The sequence below is a fragment of the Scyliorhinus canicula genome, chromosome 20 (assembly GCF_902713615.1).
Source record: "Scyliorhinus canicula chromosome 20, sScyCan1.1, whole genome shotgun sequence".
Lineage (NCBI taxonomy): Eukaryota > Metazoa > Chordata > Chondrichthyes > Carcharhiniformes > Scyliorhinidae > Scyliorhinus > Scyliorhinus canicula.
This window is the reverse complement of record NC_052165.1, coordinates 7,761,053-7,786,308: the sequence shown is the minus strand read 5'-3', so window position 1 is coordinate 7,786,308 and position 25,256 is coordinate 7,761,053. Positions and strand designations below refer to the sequence as shown.

Here is a 25,256-nt window from a genome sequence, read left to right as displayed (position 1 = left end):
CTAAATTGCCCTTAGTGTCCTGAAAAATAAGGTTAATGGGGGTTGTTGGGTTACTGGTATAGGGTGGATACGTGGGCTTGAGTAGGGTGATCATTGCTCGGCACAGCATCGAGGGCCGAAGGGCCTGTTCTGTGCTGTACTGTTCTAATTCTAATTCTAAGACAGTGACCCAGGGCCGGGATTTGAACCCGGGTCCTCAGCGCCGCAGTCCCAGTGCTAACCACTGCGCCGCATGCCGCCCCCTGTTATGAATGAAAATGAAATGAAATGAAAATTGCTTGTTGTCACGAGTAGGCTTCAAATGAAGTTACTGTGAAAAGCCCCTAGTCGCCACATTCCGGCGCCTGTTCGGGGAGGCTGTTACGGGAATCGAACCGTGCTGCTGGTCTGCTTGGTCTGCTTTCAAAGCCAGTGACTTAGCCCTGTGCTAAACAGCCCCAGATGCAGCCATCATGAGGAGGCAATCTGCACAGCTCTTTTGTAGATTGTCAATGATTGGCTCATCTGATTGGTGTTGTGTCTATTGGTGTCTCAAATCCCCATTCACCAAATCTGGTTCTGACATCAAACATTCTGTTCACACTTGGGTGCTGCCGCTGGCTGTTATTGCATCTACTTGGCCTTAATGCTAAAATAAAAACCAACGCAAAGTAAACATTCCAAATCAAACCATTCCATATTGTACACAACCTTCAAATAAGCACTCATGAGCATTGCTTGACTGTTTGCCTTCCATGTGCCTTTGTGTGTCTGAGTTCTCCTACACAGTGCTACCCTAATGGCTGCAGCAAGGCCTGTGGTCAGGTGCAGATTTTCAGTGGGGAAACTGCAGATGGCCTCAGAGGACAACCTCGCGTAACTTTGGGTCTAGAGGGCCCAGCACTATCTCGGCACAGGCAGTAGCAGTCTGGCTGATGGGTCACTAGGACAGTGATGGGAGGACGCTTGCCTTGATGCTCAGTGTGAAGAACAGATTTGTGCTCCACGATTGCCGCTCTTCTGCAACACCTCGTCAATCCTGGTGAACCTTTTATGTTTGTACATCCTCCAGGTCTGTTTGATTATTGATATACACTAATGTGGTGGCAGACTTCTGAGCTTTCACGGCAGCATCCAGATGTTGGGAGGATTCTGCTTCTTCCCCAATGGAAGCTGAGACATTAGCCATGAGATGCTGCATCATGATTGGTTTACAAGTTCCCAAATGGAGTTGGCCACAACTTTCATGCTGGGAAGGATTGTCTCCTAGCTCTGTGCAAAGCTCCTTAACGTTGGTACAGGACTCCTCCGTGCTCTTATTGGGGAAGGCTTTCTAGTCTGCCTGCCAATGCATCAAGTATTGCGCATAACCATCAGCTGCCTTCTATAGGCCACCACATCAAAGTGTTCATTGAGTCCTCTGCAGCAAAATCCATGTGCAAAGCTGTCCTCTGGCAAGCTGGCACCTGCTACTCTTGTGCCTTGCATATCGTTTGTACCTGGTGTATCTCTGCGTGAAGACCCCATCTCTAAGCTGTTGGCAATGTCAGTATTTGAGCTTTGTCTTCAAGTGAGAGAATGAGTGACAGTTTTCTTCCTCAGGTTCTTCCTGCTCCTCCATTTTTGCTCTTCAACCGCTTCTGGCCAGGTTGCAGTTCTTGGGTGTCTGAAAGGAGGAAGTATTGTGTTGAAGGAGAGTTGGCGGAAAAGCGTATGTGTATACGACGTGCAGCTTATAAGAAGTGTGTGTGGGAGGAGGATGAAGAGGGATGTGCGAAGGAGGATTAATACTCTCGTCTTTAGTGGTTTCAGCCCCATCACTGGCCTCTGCCATTGATAGTGACAACAATCTCCTCCATTCAGGTTAGGGTGTACAACCAGTCTATCCCCTACCAGTTTGCTCCTGCTGCCTCTACTTATGCAGTAATATATACTGCAAGACACCAGGGAAGTGTGTCAGTGAATCCAATGATGTGGAGATGCCGGCGTTGGACTGGGGTGAGCACAGTAAGAAGTCTTACAACACCAGGTTAAAGTCCAACAGGTTTGTTTCAAACACGAGCTTTCGGAGCACGGCTCCTTCTTCACCTGAAGAAGGAGCCGTGCTCCGAAAGCTCGTGTTTGAAACAAACCTGTTGGACTTTAACCTGGTGTTGTAAGACTTCTTACAGTGAATCCAATGTCATCTCTTTTGATGATGTGGCTATTAGGGTTAAGTTATGCAAACTGTTAAGATGTTGGTGTTGGGCTTGTTGCTTAGTGTGTACGGTGATGCTATGAATGTTTGGATTTTTGATGGAGGTATTGTGCATGAAGCAACGTATGAGGCTATTGGTGCAATTGGTAGAATATGACATTTGAAGGTGCATTTACTGATCTTGACCACTTATGTGAGGTCATTGAACTTTTTGCTGCATCTGGGTCGTCGGCTCTTTACTCCTGGCTTCAAACACCACAGCTGTCTGCTCCCAATACCTTCAGTACTCTGCCTGGAAGACCTTCGGGTCACCTGTGGAGCGGGGACATCTCTCCTCCTCCACCCGTGCGTTCAGTGCAGAGTCCGTGAGCCTTGGGGCACCGTCGCTGCTGTAATGCCAGAATGTATTCTCTTTCCAATATCTGCAGCAGCCACAGTGAACTATTGAAGCTGCAGTTTGGATTCAGGTCGTGCAGACTAGCTTTAAGTTGTGCTAGCCTCATATAGACCGGGTCCCAGTTACTCAACCACATGCTTGCCGTTGCTTGGACGCAACAATCATGCAAATTAGCTGGTGGCATAAAACTGGTGTTTTCTGCACCAGAAAGAACTGACACGTGGCCTGTCAAATTCCCATTCCTGTATCTTTCCATGAATTAATTCAGGTTGTAATCCTTGCCTATATCTCCTAATAATGGGAAAGCACCTGAAACATTCTGGCACATCTTCAAACGTTTAAGGGAGCTGGTGGCATGGTGGTATTGTCAATCCAGAGACCCAAGCTAACGATCTGGGGTACTGGGTTCGAATCCCGTCACGGCAGATGGCGAAATTTTGAATTCAATAAAAATCTGGAATAAAAAATACAATTATGAACATTAAACCATTGCAGGTTGTCGTTAAAACCCCACCTACTTCACTCATGTCCTTCAGGGAAGGAAATCGGCCACCCTTACCCACAGAACCATGCAGTTGATGTTTAACTGCTTCCCTCTGAAATGGACTAGCAAGTCACTCAGATCAAGGGCAATTAGGGATGGGCAACAAATGCTGGGCCAACCAGCAATGTCCACATCCCAAGGACGAATTTTTAAACAAGTTAATGTGGAGGAGTGGCAAATGGGATATACGTCAATGGACCTTAAATTTACATTACATTATGCAGTGTCAGAGAGATGCAAGCAGTCTTGATTAACTTGGAGAAATCCAAGTGTTAAATCCTATTTATTTAATCCTGGGAATCTTTTGAGTTTAAAAAAATCTCCTGATGGGTTATGCATGACATTAAATTGTATCATTTTCGACCCCAAGATCCTTGATGTTGTATGTGACCCCAAGAAGAGTCCAGAGCATGCATTCTACCCTCTGTAAAATTGGGGTCGTCCAAAACTCTGCCCGTGTCTTAACTCGCAGAAACTCCCCGATTATTCCTGTGCTCGCTGACCTACATCAGTTCACAGTCGAGCAGCATGATGATTTTTAAAATTCTCATCCTTGCTCTTCAATCTCCTCCCTGACCTTGACCCCCCCCCCCCCCCCCATCTCTTCCAGCTTCACAATATTCTGAAATATCCGTGTTCATCCAATTTTGACTGTTTGATTTTAATCGCAATGCCATTTGATGGCCATGCCTTGAGTTGCATAGATCCCACGCTCTGGAATTCTCTGCCTCACGTTTCCCCCTTTAAGACCCCATTTAAAACCTGCTTTTTGACCAAGTCTTTGGTTATCTGCCCTAATATCTCCTTGTGTGACCAGATGCATTGTTTTACAGTGCTCCTGTGAAGTACCTTGAGATGGTTCACTGCGTTAAAAGATTGTACAGATTGTTGATACAGAAGTGTGTGTCACACAGGGAAAAGTGCACTATATACAAGACTTAGAGATCCCCCATAGTGAGCCTGAGGAGATACAAGTTTCATGTAAATAGAAGTGTTATGCCTCACAAAGTGACATCTCATGTCAGGACTTTTAAATTGCAATGACTGAATAAGTCACATTTTATTTTATTGTGGTGATTCCTAAATTTGCACTACATTTTGTGGAATGGGATTCCACAACTTTGTGTTATTCTGTGAAAACCATAAATAAGTGGCCTTAATGTGTATATGTTCCTTTGCCAATTTTTTTTCCTTCCATTTTTATAGCTGAGTATACACACAGCAAGGTGGTCTATGAGATGCAGCATTCTGTGGTAGGTAGCTGGCAACACGTGGGAAGGTGGTGAGGTTTAGCTGGACATTGTACGATCCTAGGCTTCATGGACACTGGGGAATGTTTAGGGGGTTGGTACAATTTAGGTCCCAGAGTTTGGCGGCACTGAGGGGGGGCTTTGTTATTTGGCCCACATGAAGGATTCTTTGCTCTGGCATTGCGATGGAGGGGAAACCTGGGTGGTTCAATAACTGGAATGTGGAATATGCGAATTAGTTCACTGGTGGGCGATTCCTGATGTTTGTCAGCACGAGTTTGTGTGTTTTGGACTCGGGCCTTCTCAGAGATCTCTGTGATTCTGTGTTTTGTGATTCAGTCCTGAATATGTCCCTTCCTCCGGTCTTCCTCCTTTTCTCTCAATAAGTTTTCTGAAGTAAAGATATTGGGCCAGGACCTCCGCGCTCCCAGTGTCGGATCGGGGGACCCCCAAATACGCGCTGTTGCTCGTTCTGGGTGAGTGTGCTTAACACTCAATTTGGCTCTGTTTCGTTACTTAGCTTTGGAGTCGCCAGGTATCGTTAAGATACCGCCACAAGTTTCAAGGTCAAGTTCGAAGCAATAAATCCATACACCAATTAGTAAGTTCAAATAAGACCCGTTTATTATATTACAATAATCTACTAATCATGCATATAAAACAATAAGACTAGGCTAATCCTACCACTAATAGGCCAAATACTTATCTGGATAAGGGGACTGCCGGATCAGGGAACAACGGCTTCTAGCTTTGTCCTGGGTCCGCAGGCTTCCAGTAGTTATGGACTACAGGGGGGGTCAGGAGTGTCTACTCTCGTAGCGTACATTGTGACTTACTTGTTGGCGGCTGCTGTCCAGACCTCTCCTCCTCAAGGTTCTTCTGCTGCAACGGCGTTCTGCTGGGAGGGCTGGCTGGTCAAGGAGAGGCTGGCAGAGAGAGCGAGCTGGGGTCGGGGTCTTATACTCCTCTCAGGGTCTTGCGCCCACCTGGGCGGACCCTCTATACTCTCGCAATCATTGAATTCCCCAATAACGGGGCAGTATCTCGATCACTGGGGCGGTTCTTGGGACTTATTGTTTTGGGCTTCTTTGGCGCTGAAAAGTCTGGCCTTCCATTGAATGTATCGATTAGTGTTAACTTGTTTCTTTTGTGCCTGGGGATTGCCCGGTATCGCCTCATTAATATGTTAACTTGTTTCTTTGTGCCTGGGGATTGCCCGGTATCGCCTCATTAATATGTTAACTTGTTTCTTTTCATAGCGTTGTCTGGTTTCGGCAACAGCCAAAACTGGTTTCTGCAGCAGTCCAAATATACAAGCGCTTTGCAAGCTGCTTGCTTTTTACAACCTGTCCATTTTCCCTGCATTCCTTGCAATCTTCCATTTTGTGTTTGGGCAGTGGTCACCCCAGGTGGCTACAGCGCTGGGGAACCCCTCTCGGAGCTTCACAGGTAAGGGTTTGCATGGTAATTGCCAACTCCCTCTGCGCAATTGTCCGGCACTGGGGACCATCCAAAAATGCGATTTTAAATTGCCAACTTCAGATGTCTCCAACAGAGTTATACCAATAATTGCTCAGGAAAGTTCGAAGAATAAAAACCTCTTCTAACTTCTGGATGACTAATGTAAAGACCCAGACTGAGTCCCCCAGCCCCCCTCTCCCCCAATTACCTTTCCCATATCATGACAAACCAATCCACACCCACCCCCATGTATGTTTCATGGGATTCCCCACCGCACAGGATTACATTTAGTTTTCTGGTTGCCTTCCTTTTTCTTGACTCTGACCGTCCTTCCCTCTTCCAATTTTCAACTAGTACTGTTTTACTTTGAACTAGTACCAAAGTGTTGTTAGTCATAGCGTTGACCATGCAGCTGTGCCAACAAAGGCAACATAACAAGAACGAAGGCTGGCAAAACAACAGATATCCACCAAATCATGGACACTATATATTATGCTGATGTTACAAATCATGGACATAACCTTGAATATTTATTTTGAGAATCAGTTACACCTGAGAATGTAATTAGGCATAGAGGAGTTTCTAGCTTTCAATATGAAGGATGATCCACAGATATGACCGTTGTGGTAAATCAGATTTAGTCTCTAGACTTTACAGCTTGGTTTTATGACTGCTGCCTCTCAATTAATGTACATTTACATCATTTGTTTTGCATGGGAGTGGAAATTTGTAAACACCATTATGCTGTTGCTACAACTGCATATTTTGTTACCTCCTTTTTAAATGTATTTCCCATCTATTTCCAGGATTTTCCAGGGTATGCCCGTGTGAGTCCAATACACCTAACCAATGGTAGCCCACGGACCTGCAGGAATCCTGCCCTGGGAGCCGTAAGCCCAGATGGGGCCAGACTTGTCAACAGACGCAGGTAAAATGATCTCCAAAATAATGTCTTTTTTCTTCAAATGAGTGCATTCTGCACAAGATCACTGTCTTTAATTGTTATGCAGAGAGCACTGAGGTAAGAAATGTTATGTTCTGCACAGCTCTCTAATTACCCGGGGAACAGTCAGTTAGTACTGTATAATTTCATGTAATTAGTCTTCCTGATAAAGAGTAACAATTTAATTCCAACACGGTTTTATTAACCTACAGCTCTTCATTTTTGTAAACAATTTCCTATGTTTATGCATATTGAAATACATATATCCTATTACACTGGGCAATGCATGGTCAAGCTGCACCTGGATTGTTGCTGGAAGAATTTATTTATTCATTTATTTAAATGAATTTAGATTACCCAATTAATTTTTTCCAAGTAAGAGGCAATTTAGCGTGGCCAATCCACCTAACCCTGGATATCTTTTGGTTCTGGGGGCGAAACCCACGCAAACACGGAGAGAATGTGCAAACTCCACACGGACAGTGACCCAGAACCGGGATCGATGCTGGGACCTTGGCGCCATGAGGCCACCGTGCTGTCCTGCTGAAAGAAATTGTACCATGTTAACAGCTGTTTTACCTATTTGAGCACTTGCAACATCGTTCAGAAGATGCCAGAGAAGATAACATTATGTCTTTGTGTTCCCTTGAGGATTAACCTTCAATGCACTTCCTGCAGAGAAAACAGAAAAAGAGAATCAATTTTATTTCCCTCTACCCACGTTCAATAGGGCAGTGGTAAAGCTGAAATCCACGTTGCTGATTTAACACATAATCCTATCGTGCTGCCATTTTAACTCAGCCCTTTCACGGGTACTCTACGTGCTCATGTGTCTATTGGGGTTTTATAATGCACAAGTGATCTGAAATTCATTTTGGTGGCCTACTGAATGGAGCGCCTGCTACAGATGCGCGGCTGAATAAAAGTCAATGTTCAAGAGCAGGAAGCCCCAAAAGCATAAGTCTAAATAGTTTGTGTGTGGTCGGCAGTAGATCTTTTGGGTTCCACAATTGGCAGCCATCACTCTTCCTCCGTGATGGGTGATCCCCCGACCTTCTATCTGCTTGTGAGTTGGGTTGGCTTCCAGACCACTTGATATCGCTTTGGGACAGCTTTCTTGCTGTCCCAATGCGGGAAACTGGGGAACGGTGCTCTCTGCAGCGTATCAATTGGGATCCACTTTGAAAATGGACAGGGAACCCCCACAGCGCCCTCATAGGTAAAAATTTCACAATGGAGGCACAGAAATCTCTTTTCATTGCTACAAATGAAAATGTATTGCTTTAAAAGCTGAAAAATGAAGCTCCATATTCTGGATTTTCCACCCCTGTTTTAGATGGGCGGGGTGGGGGCAGGGCAGAGAATTGAGGGAGGAGTCCCAAAATGGCTTTCGTTTGTCCTGACCTCTGCAAATGATGTGATGGGGTTCCAGCCATGAAAGTGCAGGAGCCCCATATACTTTGTGGACATCTCCGCTGTATTGTGCCTTCTTCCCCCCCCCCCCCCCCCCCCCCCCCCCCTCGGCAGGAAAAGCTGGCTTTGGAGCCAGTGGGGTTGACACTCCGCAGAAAATTCCACCCTCCTTGTTTACCATAGAGCTATGCTGAAATTTTCAAACTAAATGCTCTGGTTGATGCAAGGCGTACATCAGTTTATAACACTGAATCCATGCTGAAGAGGTTTGATGAAGGCCCACGTCTGTCATCGTTAATACTTCAATATTTCATCTCCACGTTTTTCCATCCTACCTTCTCTTTCCAGCCCACCATCACAGCAAGATTCACTGTGGACATTGCAGTTTGGGGATTTTCACTGGTGCTTTTTGGTTGACGTGTCATTGAAGCAGTTTAAAAGTGATCATCCTCCGCTCAAATCCCTCCAAAACCTCCCTGGCATTAAACATTCTGTTCCTAGATCACAGACTCTGACAAATCTAACACCGGGAAAATTATTGAGCGCTTACTCTTATCCGTTGAGACCAAGATGCGGACGTCGATACCCCCCACTGTAAAAATAGAAATAACTGGGTGTCTTTAAATGTAACCCAAATTCTCAATAAATAACCAGCCATCATTTGAAACAGTGAGAAGAGAGTAATTTATTTCTGTACTGCTGTGCTCCGAATGCTTGCTGAACTCTAAACCAGCATTGGGCAAGGGTCAAAGAGAAAACAGTAAAATAGTTGTGTGTTTTTTGTTTTGTTTTGTTAGCCACTCAATAGATTGCATTTCTTTCAACACGATCATTTAACATTACAGCTGGAGGGAAAAATAATCTGTCGATATGTTAAAACTGGTCTGTGCTTTGCTCTTTTTTTTTGTAGCCCATTAAGTTACCCCGCATTCAACAGGTACTCCTCTTCATCCTTGTCATCACAAGCATCAGCCGAAGTTAGCAACATCACTGGGCAGTCTGAAAGCTCTGATGAAGTCTTTCATATGCAGGTATATCATGTCTTCTACAACTGAAAATCAGTATTAATGGCATTATTCAACTTCATATATCCAGTCCATTTCAACAGATGCTTTGATGAACTAGCCAAAGTGTCTGTTATGTGGTTCTGATGCATCTATTGATGTGATTAGACACCTGGGGGGGTCAAATCACATCAATAGCATAGTGGTTAGCACTGTGGCTTCACAGCGCCAGGGTCCCAGGTTCGATTCCCTGCTGGGTCACTGTCTGTGCGGAGTCTGCACGTTCTCCCCGTGTCTGCGTGGGTTTCTTCCGGGTGCTCCGGTTTCCTCCCACAGTCCAAAGACGTGCAGGTTAGGTGGATTGGCGACACTAAAATTCCCTTCGTGTCCAAAAAGGTTAGGAGGAGTTGCTGGGTTCGGGAGATAGGGTGGAAGGGAGGGCTTAATTGGGTCGGTGTGGACTCAATGGGCCGAATGCCCTCCTTCTGCACTGTATGTTATATGTAAATAAGAACATGACTGTGGATTAAGTGGAACATATGGTGAGGTGGTGTTCTGTAGTTTGAAAAGAGTCAGCAATAATTTTGGTCGCTTTCTCCCTGGGATCCCGACTCCCTCTGAAGAAATAGTTTCACTGTGCCCCCTCATCCCGGTCACATCCCGAAATGCAGTTCAAAGACTCATTATTCCTGTTAAGAATCCTGCTGATGTTTCCTGCAAAGTGTCTCAAAACTTCTCCTGAAATTCCCTCTTGTTCCCAAAATATGCCCTCATTCCCTGAACTTACTGAGACACTCCTTTCCCCAAGCAGCATCCAATTAGAGTAACTCTATCGGTCACATCGAATTAATAGTTACCACACAATACCGCTTGAGGCAGTGTTTTTCAAGCTTTATTTCCCGGGATCCACTTTTGGCGGCTGGCCCACCTTCACGGCACACGCCATGTTCACTTATCTTTAAATGTGAAAGGCGAGCCTGCTTTGTCCTCGTGGTCTCACTTGAATCCAGTTCAAAGGAGCAGAGGGCAATGTGCATGTCAGGCGCAGGTTTCAGCCAGTTCCTCAGTGCTGTCATCATCTTTATGAAAACCCAGCCTCACACATGTACGTCATTGAGAATGTCAATATCAACAAAATGCGATACTCCTGGGAGTTGCTACACCTTAATTTGCTTTTTAATGTGGTATTACAGGTAAGCTGCAGCAGCATAGACTTTTAGTTTGGAATCGGCTCTAAGTTAATAAATGACTCTGGGGTCTCAACCTCAAAAGGAATTTTTCACACCCCACTTCTCTTTCAAATTCTGAAACATCTCTCGTTTGCCAATACTTCCCTGTATATAACATACATGGGCTTTGCCTCCTTATTTGCATTGTCAGAATTAACAAAACTATACCAAGAAATCATCTTTATACTTGTTTGTTCCGAGTTAAGTTTATTTTTTTCAGGGCCATTAACCAGAGGTCCTGGAGCTCTGATACTACCACTGCTTAGTCCAGTGGCTAGCACTGCTGCCTCACAGCGCCAGGGACCCAGGGTTGATTCCGACCTCGTGTGACTGTGTGGAGTTTGTACTTCCTTCCCTTGCCTGTGTGGTTTCCTCTGGATGCTTCGGTTTCCTCCCACGAACCAAAGATGTGCAGATTGGGTGAATTGGCCATGCTAAATTCCCCTAGGTGGGGTTACAGGGATAGAGTGGGGGGTTGGGCCTAGGTAGGGTGCTCTTTTCAGAGGATCGTTGCAGAATAGATGGACCGAATGGCCTCCTTCTACACCGTAGGTATTTTAAAAAAATTAAATAAAATAAAGACTGGATCCAACCTTCTGACTTACTCCAATTCAACATCTCTCCGGGTGCGGACCACACACATCAGGAGCCCCAAGGGAGGTGCCAGGGCCCAAGGACCAACTTGATAATGACCGTCGCACCAGACCTGGCCTAGCCCAGCACCACAAGAATAAAGACATGAAATAACTGACCCTCAAGGTTACCATGCCCCCCCCACCCCCTTCCTTGCACCACTCCCAAGGCTAGGCCCATCCAGTCCTGAGCAAGACTGGGATCCGAGAGGGACCCCACCCGAAATACCACCTACCACCAAAAATAAAGGATATTAAAAGCGACCTTCTTCATGAAAGGTTTGACAGCAGAAGAATAGTACAAGAGGGGGACCCAATTCCGATTAAATGACTGGTTCCCTCCTAAAGTCCAGTTATAGTCCTGATAAACAGGGTTGTGACAGAAATAACATTTAAGATGACTGGAGTTAAAAGGACAGAGACCAAAGTGTCGGAAGATTAAACAAAGTGTTCTCAGTTAGAGACCATTGCAGCAATTAGATTTAAATTGGGATAGCAGCCTTAAAAGATAGATCAAACATCTGATGCCACTTTAATACAGTCTGGGAAAGCAATTGTGAGCAGTTTGTACAGCTGTCAAGACAAAGAAATCCTAAAGGGATTTGTGTAAAGTCCTGGACTGGTTTTGCTGCTAAAATTGGCGCAGAAGCTTTGTTTAAAAGAGTAATTTGGTGTGGCTTTCGGAATGCGAACCACTAAGTGAAAACATACTTCTGATCGAGGATTTTAAAGCATGGTTTTGAAAGTGTTGTTTGGGGAAACTCGTGACAATCATCTGAGGGGATTCTGAGGTGACATCCACAAACATTCACTTGGGGTTTCGAGTGTATTTGCCCACAGTCACCTTGTGTGCTTAAAAGGGGTGTTGCGTAAATGAGATCATTCTGGATTAAGATGTATTTTGCAATCGGCGTTCATCCTAAACCTAGTTCAGCTCCAGGGGGAGTAAAGGCCTATTGTAACATCATCCAATTTTATCATATTTAATAAATGTTTTTTTTTGTTAACACCAATTGCCGGTCCTGTTACTTTGTTCCTCAGTGTTTTATTTTTAAATATAATAGTTACGAGGGGCGGGATTCTCTGACCCCCCGCCGGGTCGGAGAATCGCCAGGGGCTGGGTCAGAGAATTGCCAGGGGCCGGGTCAATCCCGCCGCTGCTGTGTCCTGAATTCTCTGCCCCCCCCCCCCCCCGAGATTTGGCGGGGTTGGGAATCGAGCCGTGCCGGTCGGCGGGCAACCCGCGGTGATTCTCCGGCCCGCGATGAGATGAAGTCCCGTCGCTAACGAGCCTCTCCCGCTGCCGTGGATTAAACCACCTCTCTTATTGGTGGCGCGGGCAAGCGCCGGGGTCTTGGGGGGAGGGGGGGGGGCGTGAGGCGGGGCGATCTGACCCCGGGGGGTGCCCCCACGGTGCCCTGGCCCACGATCGGGGCCCACCGATCGGTGTTCGGGCCTGTGCCGTGGGGGCACTCTTTTTCGTCTGCCCCTCCCCTGCGCATGCGCCGGTATGACGTCAGCAGCCACTGACGCTCAGGCGCATGCGCGGACTTATACTGGCCGCGAAGTCCTTTCGGCCCCAGCTGGCGTGGCGCCAAAGGCCGTTCACGCCAGCCGGCGGAGTGGCAACCACTCCGGCGCGGACCTAGCCCCTCAATGTGAGGGCTTGGCCTCTAAAGGTGCGGAGACTTCCGCATCTTTGGGGCGGCCCGAAGCCGGAGTGGTTCACGCCACTCCAACACGCCGGCAGCCCCCGCCCTGCCGGGTAGGGGAGAATCCCGGCCAGGGTTCCATTCTGGGATCTTCCCATCCAGTTATAACATCAGCTGGGATTATAACAAGTGGCAAAAAACTGTTTAAACTGGCGATCTATAGTCTCTCAGTCAATTGTTAATCCATTTTAGTAATTTACATTATTGTACCTCACTTAGCAGCACTGGACACCTGTGGTGCTCTGTTGTTCCTAAGTGTCCAGCAATCATGATGGAAAATGAGACGTTGAACATCAACGCCCTTTATATGGGTAGCTCATTCTCTAGGAAGTGATGCTATAACATAGAACTGCTGTCAAAGTAGGTGGGGGTGTAACATAACCTATGCTAATAATTTGAAAATAACATACTGTTCTTCAAATGCTAAATTAATTGATTAATAATCAAATTATATCTTCTTTGTAGGCAAGTCCATCTACCTCAAGCTTAAGCTCCACTCATTCAGCCTCTCCAAATGTCACCAGTTCAGCTCCATCCAGCGCCAGAGGTAGGTCTGTCCAATCTATTTAACTGCTTTCTAAAGGAAAAGTTATAACTATATGTCCAAGGATATAAAATGTATGCAAGTATGAATTGTTGGTGAGATAACGTTACTATTATGGCCAAATGTTTTAAAAGAAAAATGGTTTGTTTGCTTCCTGCATATGATAGGCTCCCCGCTGCTATCTGACAAGCACAAACATTCAAGAGAAAATACTTGCTTGTCTCCCAGAGATCGACCCTGTAGTGCCATTTATCCAATATCCATGGAACCGACACAGGTAAGCAACCATCAGGAAAGGTCAGTGTGCGTACTTCTGTACAATAAGCATGCTTCCATATGCACCCAATACTTGAACTGACTCTCAATGAAACGTTTGATGCGAAATCAATTGAAGTGTTCAAAATAAAATGAGCCGATTACTCTGAAAACGCAGTTTAGGGTATGTTGATTAACTTGACGGAAAATAGAGGTTGAATGGATGTCTGGTTCGAAACACAATCCAAGAAAAGTAGGCATGTGAATCATTAAATGCTCTTTGGAAACCAGGCCTGAATCTTCCTATGTGAGGAAGTGGTGAATGGCTCCACAAGTCGCCAATGTGGCACACTGAGAAAGTCCTGAAGTGTGTGTATCTGCGGTACTTACCCGGGAAATTTAAACTTCCAATTGGCAGTTTTACCTTGCAAGGTTTTCATGATTCTCTGTCACAGTGGTGTGTGCGTGTGTTGGGGGGGGGAGGGGGGTGGTGCGGGGGGGTTGATAGCATTGTCAGGGGTTGAGGGAGGGTGATGTTGGGGAGTGGGGAACGCGGTGGGTGAACATTGTTGGGAGTTGCGCGGGAGATGAGATTGATGCGAGCATTATGCGAGGGTGGTGAGTCTTGCCCCATGGAGGCTGTGCAGTGTTGTAGCTGGTAGGGAAATATATAAACTCTGCTGGTCAGTGAACTGCAGACTGGTCTTTATGGGGTTTGTCTTCTTTTCATTATGGAACATGATTCACTCCAGTTACATCATCACTAGGCCCCCTGACTCTGCTTGTTGCTGGATTCAAACTGGAGCCAGGACAGGAAGGCCCAAAGGCTCCAGTATAAAAAAAAGCCTCTGACTGGGCCAATGATTCCTTACAACGCTTTCCATTGGGCTGGAACTAGCTTCATGAATGCCATTTTTTTATGCCCTGAATCAAAAATAGAAAATGTAGACTTAGCTACGTGAAGGTAAAAACTATCTGCCAATTCTAAGCAGACCTAAATAAGCAAGCAAACTATGGATAGATCACAATAAACACGAGGTCAACAATTTTTAAGATTGTGTGGAAAAGGCTGCTTTAGACTACGTTGTTTGTTTTGCACAGAACTCAAGGGGAAAAAAAATATAGTAAAGACAGTAATCTGCCTATATTTTGTTCAACTGGCTATCGTGTTTCTTTTTGATTATAACATTGGAGATCACAATGCTGATTTTTGTAGTATTCACTGTATACTGAAGTGGAGCAGTACTTTCTGGTGATGGATGAGTGCTGCAATTGATGATGTTGCACAATGTACTAAAGTTTGCTTACAGCAGTGGTTTTAAAACAGTGAAAATCTTTTTTCAAAGCTTTAAATTTCATTTTGAAAACTTTACATCATAAAGTTTTTATGATAGATTCCAGGTTCATCAAAATATCCTTTGTTAATTATGAACAAACCTGAATTGCTGTGGTCTTTTAACAGCTCGTAATTTTGCCAGATATTACCTTATAGCCATATCTTATTTCCAAGCACAGTAAGAAGTCTTACAACACCAGGTTAAAGTTCAACACGTTTGTTTCAAACACCAGCTTTCGGAGCGCAGCTCCTTCCTCACGTGAATTAATTCACCTGGGGAAGGAGCAGTGCTCCGAAAGCTCGTGTTTGAAACAAACCTGTTGGACTTTAGCCTGGTGTTGTAAGACTTCTTACTGTGCTCACCCCAGTCCAACAGCGGTATCTCCACATCATTATTTCCCAGCGATGTTTAGATTGTGGTTTAAATGCCTGGCACCATTTGTCTTGTTTGATAAGTTGATATATTTCGCAAATTGTTTGAATAGGCCCTCTGTTTATCAGCAGACACTTAACTCGCAGATTGGTGATTCCTGCATGCCCAGAAGTGATCCCAATTTATCTGCACCTGAAAAGGGTATGTTTATGCTACAATTCCCTTTCTACATGTATTTTTTCTTTAGTGATTAACATTGTTGTCGTATTCTGTTGGACAATTGTTTAGAGAACCCCAAAGTGTATCATGGAGTTCACCTGACCCACAACGTTTAATAGATTGTGGTATGGGGAGCACACGGCCCACTCTACAGGTGTGGTACAGCAGAAATGGGGAAAAAATTGTTTTAAGCAAAACAATGTTTATTCTATGAACTCAAGTTAACCTTTTTAAACCTTTTTAAAACATACAGTATCCAAAGAATACAACACTAAGTCATCCTTAATAACTTTCCAAACAACAGCCAGAAGACAAAAGAAACAACTTTTAACAGAAGCACATGAGGTTTACATTCACTACTGAGAACATTTATAATTCTGAATTCACCAAATGATCAAGAGATAGTCTTTTCATGACAGAGAGATCAACAGTACACCTGATTTCTCTGGCTTCAGCTCCAGCACTGAAAACGAAACTAAAACACATCCTGCAGTAAACAGCCTAAAACGAAAGTAAAAAGCTGACACAGCCCAGCTCCACTGCAGTAGTAAACACCAATTTCTTAAAGGTACTCTCACATGACACAATAGAGTATAAGTTGGTTAATCTAAAAATCAAGAGCCCGGGATCCGTATATGCAGATCAGGAAGGCATTTCAGGTCACCTTAACCCTTTTCATCCAGAACAAACCCCATCATCTTTCTATTTCAGCATCCAAATGTATCTCACATTTTTCCAAGATTATTGCCTCCATTATTCTAAAAGTGCATTTGATGCAGTGATCGGCTTTAGTGTGGATAGTAACTTCCTGATACTACTCTTACATTTACTTTTTGCTAACTTGTCCCTAGGTCCACTTGTAGCGCACTCTGTTCAATTTAAAGTAATATGCTGGATTAAATTCTTCCATTTTCTTAGCTATCTGTGTACCTCAATAAGATCATTTCTCAGGTACCTCCTGTGCAGGCTAAAATGCCCAAGGTGAGCCTAGTGGCTCATCACTCCAATTCTCTCCAATATCTCTCATTTCTCCTGATCAGAACTGGGTACAGTACTTGTGATGGTCTGGTCATAACATTCGTGTTTAATTACATCCTCCATGGATTCATGGTCCACAGTTTTGCCACTGTCATTCAACATTCCAATGCCTTTTTATGATTGCTTTGTTGCATTGGTTGAACTTGTAGTTTAAGATTCGGGAGTGTCGCAACTTCATTTTTAGCAATTACAACACCAATCACAAAGCACGGATTTGCCCATTTTCCTGTCCTTTGTTCGGAACTTTGTAAATATCTGTAAATAGCTGCACGTGCTACTGTTCAGCCCACATGTATATTTTGTTCCACTAATTTTGGTTAGAAGTTTACTTTTTGAAATGGCTGTTTATCGATATTTCTCTGTACAATATTAGTATTATTATTCAGCTAAATTTGGACAATGTATTAGAAATCATAAAAGGTTTTGATGTGAATGGTAATATGGAGAATTATGCAGCTGTAATTGAATATTACAGATCCAATTATGTCATAAACCATTAAACCCACCCGCTTCTATTTATACAAAATAGGACAGGCAAAGTGGTTGACCAACTCGCTTCCAGGAGGCAGGAAGTATTATATATCAATCAAGTATTATAAAGGGATCGTGTGCCTCAAATTTAATCTCCATTTTAAATTTAATGGTAAAGAGTAGTGAGGACAGCTGGAGTATGTTTAACTGCTTCTGCCCCCCTCCTCCCTGAGCTCTGATTCCTCCACCTCAACACAGACAGGGGGCTGGAGAATCCGCAGGAGTTTCACGACGGGAAAATTGGCGCGGACCCCTTACCGATTCCGCTGAGGGACTAACACCGGTGCCGTGTGAAATGCCCACGGATCGAGCTGAAACGGCCGGAGAATGGCCGAGTCCCGGGCTGCACAAGTGCGGGGCTGTCGACCTGCACAGGTTGTACAGTAGAACGTGCACACGGCCTAACCCGTGACCCCTTAGCCCACTCCCTGGCCACGCCGCACCAGTCCCCCACAGCCCTAGCAGAAGCTCCATCGGCAAGAAGCACGGATCCCGGACAGATGTGGCGGCACTGGACACTGTCCGCAGCCGGCACGTAGGGTTCCTCACCTCTGGCACCACACGTGGCCCGCGCTGTCGGGAACTCGCCCCACCGAGGGCGGAGCATCGTGGGTGGGCGGCCGATGGCGTGCCGATTGTGTTGCAACAGCGTGCGGTTTGGAAGGGGCGGAGCAGAGCGGACCGCTGTCGGCCCCGATTCTGGCATCGGAATACATTCTCCGCCTAATCGGCAATCACGATTTCGGAGTTGGGTTATGCAGAATCCAGCCCTGGGTCTTTTAAATCCCTTCTCTCTTCTCCAGGGATACTTCAGATATCCCTTCCAGTCTTCAGTCTTCCCAAGACCCACCTTCCTATTACTCCTGATCATTTTCCAGCTCAAGCCGTGTTCTTTTATTTGTTCATGCGACATGAGCATCACAAACTGGGCCAGTATTTATTACCCATCCCTAATTGCCCTTGATTGGGCAGTTAAAAGTCAACCACATTGCTGTGGGTCTGGAGTCACATTGAGGCCGGATCAGGAATGACATTTCCTTCCCGAAAGGACATTAAGAAAACCAGATGGGTTTTTACAACAATCGATAATAGTTTCATGGTTATCATTAGACTTTTAATTCCAGATTTTATTGAATTTAAATTTCATCACCTGCAGTGGCGGGATTTGAACCTTGAACCTGGGTTCCCAGAGCATTACTCTGGGTCTGTTTAACTAGTCCAGTGACAATACCACTGGTTCATCGCCTCCCCGCCTGTTGCTGAAGGTTCCGGCCAGCCAATATCCCAAATTGGCTGTTGCCAATTGTCAATGAGGTGGTCCTGAATTGAGAAACTGTTCTTGTGGGCTTCCTGATTGCCCCACTCTCAACCCAAGATCAGAGCCACGATGGCAAAGTGCCATCTTACATTATATTGAACAAGGTTTATCGTACAAAATGTTTGTAAGAATATTTTGAGAAGATGTTACTTGTAAATTTACCATTGTGACAAGTTATCAGCCGATTTACAGCAACAATTCATCGTGCTTTTAACTGAGAAAATTGTTCTTGGTCTCTTCACAGAAGTATAATCTGGCAAAAATGGACTCCGAGCCAAAGAAAGATTTTTTTTTATTATAAGGAGGGTTGACCAAAGGTTTAGTCAGAGGTGGGTCTTGGAGGAGGGGAATGAGAGATGGTGAGCCTGAGAAGTCATTAGGGAGGGAGTTCTACAACTTGGCTGAGGAACTGAAGGCACTGTCATCAAGGTAGGACAAAAGGAATAAAGGATGCACAAGTAGCCAGACTTGGGAGAATGCACATTTGCAGGAGCGTGGACGATCTCGAGAGAGTTAATGGGATATTGAAAAAGTGTTGAGGAACCTGGGAGCCAATGTGTGTCAATAAGCACAAGCCACTGAAACAAATAGTCATAAATAAGAATGAAATATACTAATTAGGGGCTCTCTTCAGGACACTAAACAGTGCATGTATTATTCTTTCACAGTAATGAACCCAACTCCTAGTAGTTGGAGTCTAGACAGTGGTAAGGAAGCTCGAACCTGTGTACCAGACAGTGCAAGGCTGGTCTCTCCTCCTGTCCCACCCAGGCCAACACATACAGGTAAAATGACATGTAGCCTGACTCCAAATGAGATAATGTGCCAGACCATGGCATTCTGATACAGCCACAGTTACGAACTTCACAGCAAGATCACCAGGAAAGCTCATCAGGATGGCTGCTCTCCCAGTTAGCCTAACAAGAAAACCTGGTTCTTAAACATTTTATTCTCATTTGCATTTCTACGTTCAGTTATATTTATAAGTTTGATTGGCATTCAAAATGTTTCTGAAGTATTTATTTTTGCTGAGTTTATGATGTTATGGCCTTTGAATGAGGGCGGGGTATCGGAGAAATATTCTCACCTATAATTTGAAAAAAATAATTGTGGTTTTGGAACATACCATGGTAAATTTACTTCATTTGTATATTTAAATCAATTTTTCTCTTTGATTTTTTTTGTATATATATACACACACACAGTGAATCAGACTGTTTGCAACTTTTGCCTCCTATTTGATTCAACCTGCATCTGACATTATTTCCATAATGTTCACCTTCTCATTCCGACATCAGCCCGACTGCTGCTGAAGACCTGTCACGTATTTTGTCATTTCGGTAATTGACTGACTAATCCAATCCTTTCATGGCAATACTTCCACCCTCCTTTTTCTGAAAAGTCAGCTGACGCAAACTCTGCCACCCATATTAATTCCTGAAACGCTCTCACTTGTCCATCATTGACTTCTTCGCTGAATTCCATTGAGTTGCTGCTCCTAACACCTCAAAGCCTTGCTTTACTCTATCAATCTCCCCACTTCAGGCTCCACATCCCCCACTCTTCTAAAGATTTCATTCTTCTCTCTTTGGTTACTTGTGCATCCACCTCCTCCCGCCGTCAGAAGTGTTTTCCCGAAGCTCCTCTGCCTCCTCGCTCCTTGTTTGGCAAAACATTTGGTCACTCTGTTCACTGCCTCTTTGGCTTGATCTCCACTGTTCTCCTGAAGCCTCTGCGAAGCACTTTGAACTGTTTTCCTGTACTAAATGCACAATAAAAAAAGTTTAATTCTGTATTGCTGAATTCATTGGTGGCGTTATAGCAAAAACAAATTGCATCATGTGTTTGCTTTTTCTCAGATGGTACGTTTTTTTAGGATCCGGCTCTTCTTCTGAGAGGGTTAAAATGTTTGCGATTCACCCTTCAGTGAAACCATGTGTGCGTAAGATGTGTTAGGATACCGGACCAGACCCCAACATTTGTTAGGATACAGGACGAGAAATCCCAAACAATTTTCAATTGATCAAACTGTGAGAAAAGGACACTTTTCCCTAGGAGTAATGACTCTGATCAATAGGTATCTTTTATATTAAAATAAACTTTAATTTAAACACAGAATTAACCACATTAACATCAAAGGCATAGCTTTACAACCATATTCCAATTAAGCATCCCAATGCAGTTCAAATGCCACTTATAAATAAAGTTAACAATCAGGATTACTTGCGTATCTGTGCAGACCTTTGAAGAGATAGAACAACCTGAAAAATCCTTCTGCCTTGTCAAACTAAAATCTGACAGCAAACTGCTGTTCAACTTAAAAATCTTCTAGCATACTGCAAAACGTTTTTAAAAATTAGTTTAGAGTACCCAATTATTTTTTTTCCAATTAAGGGGCAATTTAACATGGCCAATCCACCTACCCTACACATCTTTGGGTTGTGGAGGTGAGACCCACGCAGACACGGACAGAATGTGCAAACTCCACACCGACAGTGATCCAGAGCTGGGATCGAACCCGGGTCCCCAGCGCCTTTTGGCAGCAGTGCTAATCGCTGCACCACCGTGCCACCAGCAGACTGCAAAACTACAGACATACCTTGCTCCTCCCATTAATTGTATCATCTCTATTCCACTAAGTTATCCATGACCTGCTTAGCTAGGACTAAATACCATCCTTCATAAATTATCTACAGCCCAAGGAATCTCCAGCAATCATAACAACATCCCATTCGCTATCTATATGCAAACAGGTAAATGGTTAAAAACAATGGTTACATCAGTTTTTGCACCTTAATTACAGCTTTAGCAGACATCCTGTTTGTACATATTTTAAATTAGGATTATTTAATGATATTGCCACCACAAATATAAAATACAATAGATAACAATTTCTACATTCATCACAGATGTCACTTAATCAATTTGAGCTATATCTTCAGTGGCGTGCCATCAGTACTATTGAGGCTATTTTTGCAACACCAAATTAAAAATCCAAGCCTGTTTTAAAAAATAAAATAAATAAATAAATAACCATTAGGATCCCGATTTAATTTTTAGACATTAGATCATGTATGGACTTGCTCAACGTACTAGAATTATATTTCCGACTAGCAGCAAATGTGTAGCTGTGGGATTGTCACAGGGATTCTAAATCGGTGTTGACGAATAAGGCTAGCTGACCTTTTACAGATATTGCTACAGTGATGTCATCTCAGCCACATGAACTAGTTTTATTGGACCATGCACTCCACGCAATGCAGCTAAATGTACTTCATGTGGATATTTGCTGAAATGTGTACCACCTGAACATAACCAAAGAATAACCGTGTTTCTGGTGTTTTTGTTCATTTTCTCGTTACCTGGGAGCAGGCTGACTGTGAAAGATAATATTTGTCAATGTTAATGGCTTTGGTTTTGCATTGCACTGTGAACTACTCTAATTCCATTTGGTTGTCGTAAATAGTACTTTATTTTATAGGGAGCATTTCACATCTTGTGAAGTAGCAGCACGTTTTACTTTTTTATTTGATGATACAGGTTCACCTGCAAAGACGTACAGAGCCTTTTCTCCACAGGCGTTTGATCCTCCTCCTGCACATCCCAGATCTCCTCATAAGGTATGGGTGTTGGTCAAAAAAGAAATACAATCAAACATAGCCATGTCCAAATAGTGTAACTTTGTGGGCTGTAAAATCTTGTAGGCTATATGTAAAGCTTATTTACACTTCCAACAATTTTCAGAATATCTCAAGATATTGACAGAATGGATTTTTTTTGGTATAGAATTAATATATCACTGAGGCAACAATGCTGGCGTACGTACATTTGAACATAGGTCATTCAGCCCCTCAAATCTGCTCCACCATTTGGTCAGATGATGGCTAATCTGATTGTGGCCTTAACTCTACTTTCCTATCCATCTACCCCTGTCATGGGAATGTCACTTTAAGAAATGTTTGTCTTCTCAAGTGTCTGCAGTGATGTCACTGTGTGGGTGGAGCTGGACTCTGGCTCGGCTTTTTACTTGTTTTGAGCTGGAAGCTGATTTGTATTTGAGTTTTAGTTTCGTTTTCAGTTGGAGACTGAATTTGGTCTCTCTCTCTCTCTCTCTCTGCCTGCTAAAGAATGTTTCCAGATCACTTGATGTTTCTGTAAGGAAGCCAAACATATACTGTCTTTGTTAAAAAGGGTCTTTAACTTATGGATGTTGTTAGGAAAGTTACTAAGGATTACCTATAGAGATTACCTATGATATACCTATCAGTGTTGATAGTTGATCAAATGTTAACTGTATTCATAGGAGAAACATTGTTTTTGTTTTAAAATACTTTAGATCTGTTACATCACACCTGTAAAGTGGGCCCTTGTGCTCCCCATAACCAAAATCTGTTAAAAGTTGTGGGTCAGGTGAACTCCATGATATACTTTGATGTTCTCTAAACCTTGGTCCATAATGCCCATATCACCTTAGATTCTTGATTGACAAGGGAGTCAATCTAACTCGGCCTTAAAAATATTCAGTGACCGTGCCTTCACTGCTCTCTGAGGAAGAGAGTTGCACAGACTAACAGCCCTCCTTGAAAGAAACTAATTCTCGTCACCTCCATCATGGGAGACCCCTTATTTTTGGACTATGTCCACTGGTCCTAGTCTTTCCCATCAGGGGAAACATCCTCTCAGCATCCACCCTGTCAAATCCCTTCAGGATCTTATGTGTTTCAATAAGATCACCTCTCATTCTTCAAATGGGTACAAATTCTACCTGTCCAACCTTACCTGTTAGGGTATCCTCCTCACCCCAGGAATTAGTCCAGTGAACTTTCCCTGAACTGGGTAGCACGGTAGCATTGTTGAGTAGTACGGTAGCATTTAGGTTAGCGCAATTGCTTCACAGCTCCAGGGTCCCAGGTTCATTCCCGGCTTGGGTCACTGTCTGTGCAGAGTCTGCACGTTCTCACCATGTGTGTGGGTTTCCCCCGGGCACTCCTGTTTCCTCCCACAGTCCAAAGATGTGCAGGTTAGGTGGATTGGCCATGTTAAATTGCCCTTAGTGTCCAAAATTGCCCTTAGTGTTGAGTGGGGTTACTGGGTTATGGGGATAGGGTGGAGGTGTGAGCTTAGGTCGGGTGCTCTTTCCAAGAGCCTGTGCAGACTCGATGGGCCGAATGGCCTCCTCCTGTACTGTAAATTCTATGATCAAACCCCTGAATTGCATCTAATGCAGTTGTATCCATTCTTAGGTAAGTAGACTAAAACTGTACACACTACTTCAGATGTACTCTCATCAACTATAAAATTATAGCAAAGCTTCCTACTTTTATATTCCATTCCTCTTGTAATACACACCAAAATGCCGTTTGCCTTCCTAATCCCTTCCTGTACCTGCATTCTAATGTTTTTGTGATTCATGTACCAGGACACCCAGATCCATCTGCACCACAGATCTCCACACACTCTCTCTATTTAAATAGTAAGCTGCTTTTCTATACTTGCTGCCAAAGTGGGCAAGGTCACTTTTTCCGCACATTACTCCATATGCCAAATGTTTGCACATTTCCTTAACTTATGTATATCCTTTTGCAGACTCCTATCATCTTCACAACTTACTTTCTGACTTGCCTTTGTGTCATCAGCAAATTTAGCAAACCATACATTCAATCCCTTGATTCATCAGGAAACATCCTGATGAATCTCCTCTGTGCCCTTCCTATAGGGTGGCGATCAGAGCTGTGCAAAACTCTGGCCTCACAAGAGTTTTATACAGCTCCTTCATAACCTCCCTGCTCTTATGTTCTATGCCTCAGGTAACAAAGGCAAGTATTCCATATGGCTTCTTAAATACCTCATCTACCTGTCCTGCTGCCTTCAGGGATTTTGGACGTTCACCCAAGGTCGCTGTGTGCTTCCACACGTCCTAGTGTTTGTTGTGTATTCCCTTGCATTGTTAGTTATCCCAAAATGCATCACCTCACACTTTTCAGGGTTAAATTCCATTTGCCACCGTTTTGTCCATCTGACCTGTCTATATCGTCTTGAGGAACTCCTGCAGTTATGTCCTGGAACTGAAATGATTGACCTCCAACATCCACAACCATTTTCCTTTTCACTAAGTATGACTCCAATCAGCGGAGAGTTTTCTTCCTCAGCACTGATAGCACACTGGGCTAAATCGCTGGCTTTGAAAGCAGACCAAGGCAGGCCAGCAGCACGGTTCAATTCCCGTACCGGCCTCCCAGAACAGGCATCGGAATGTGGCGACTAGGGGCTTTTCACAGTAACTTCATTTGAAGCCTACTCGTGACAATATAAGCGATTTTCTTTTTTTTTACACAGGTGAAGAAGTACAGCTTAAAGCAATCCTCTCCAATTTTTCCTGTTTTGACAATTCAAACAGGATAAACCAAGGAAACACAAATAGGACTGACTTGCTTTTTGGGCTGGATTGACGCGGTTCAGCGGCAGTATTTGGCCCAAGGGATATTGTTTGGATATTTCTTCGTCAAATATCTGAATAAATTAATAATAACTCAGTTTTCCACATACGCTTACATAATGTCAATATGTCACAACCTTAACACACAGAGGAATTTCTGTGGGTGATCAAGGAAAATGATCACGTATACGAGTATTCATGGTTTATGGATGTTTATGGGCACTCGTATCTTTATATGCACGTATTTTTAATTAAAAGGTATTGTTCTTTTGATACTGTATCAAGTGTGTAGTACTGATAAATTTTGTTAGCAGTACATGAGGAGAGTTGCATTTACATTGTGATCCACATTGCAGTGAAGTTGGGGATAATGGAGCTCGATAGACATGCGCTTTCGTGAAGGCACCAACATTGTTCACTGGATAAATTGTCTGAAATGTCGAAA

General features: G+C 43.9%; 1 protein-coding gene across 5 annotated transcripts in view; it reads left to right on the top strand.

Annotated features, from left to right (window-relative positions):
- dock4 (dedicator of cytokinesis 4) overlaps positions 1-25,256 on the top strand; it is a 440,672-nt gene that overhangs the window by 398,036 nt on the left and 17,380 nt on the right. For 2 of the 5 annotated variants that reach the window (XM_038780165.1, XM_038780163.1), the window contains 7 exons: positions 6,635-6,756; positions 9,095-9,215; positions 13,227-13,308; positions 13,473-13,582; positions 15,398-15,470; positions 19,044-19,160; positions 21,916-21,995. In XM_038780165.1, coding sequence (XP_038636093.1) covers positions 6,635-6,756; positions 9,095-9,215; positions 13,227-13,308; positions 13,473-13,582; positions 15,398-15,470; positions 19,044-19,160; positions 21,916-21,995 — 705 coding nt within the window. The remainder of the gene's footprint in view (positions 1-6,634; positions 6,757-9,094; positions 9,216-13,226; positions 13,309-13,472; positions 13,583-15,397; positions 15,471-19,043; positions 19,161-21,915; positions 21,996-25,256) is intronic. The other 3 variants (XM_038780164.1, XM_038780167.1, XM_038780166.1) reach the window with 3 other exon arrangements.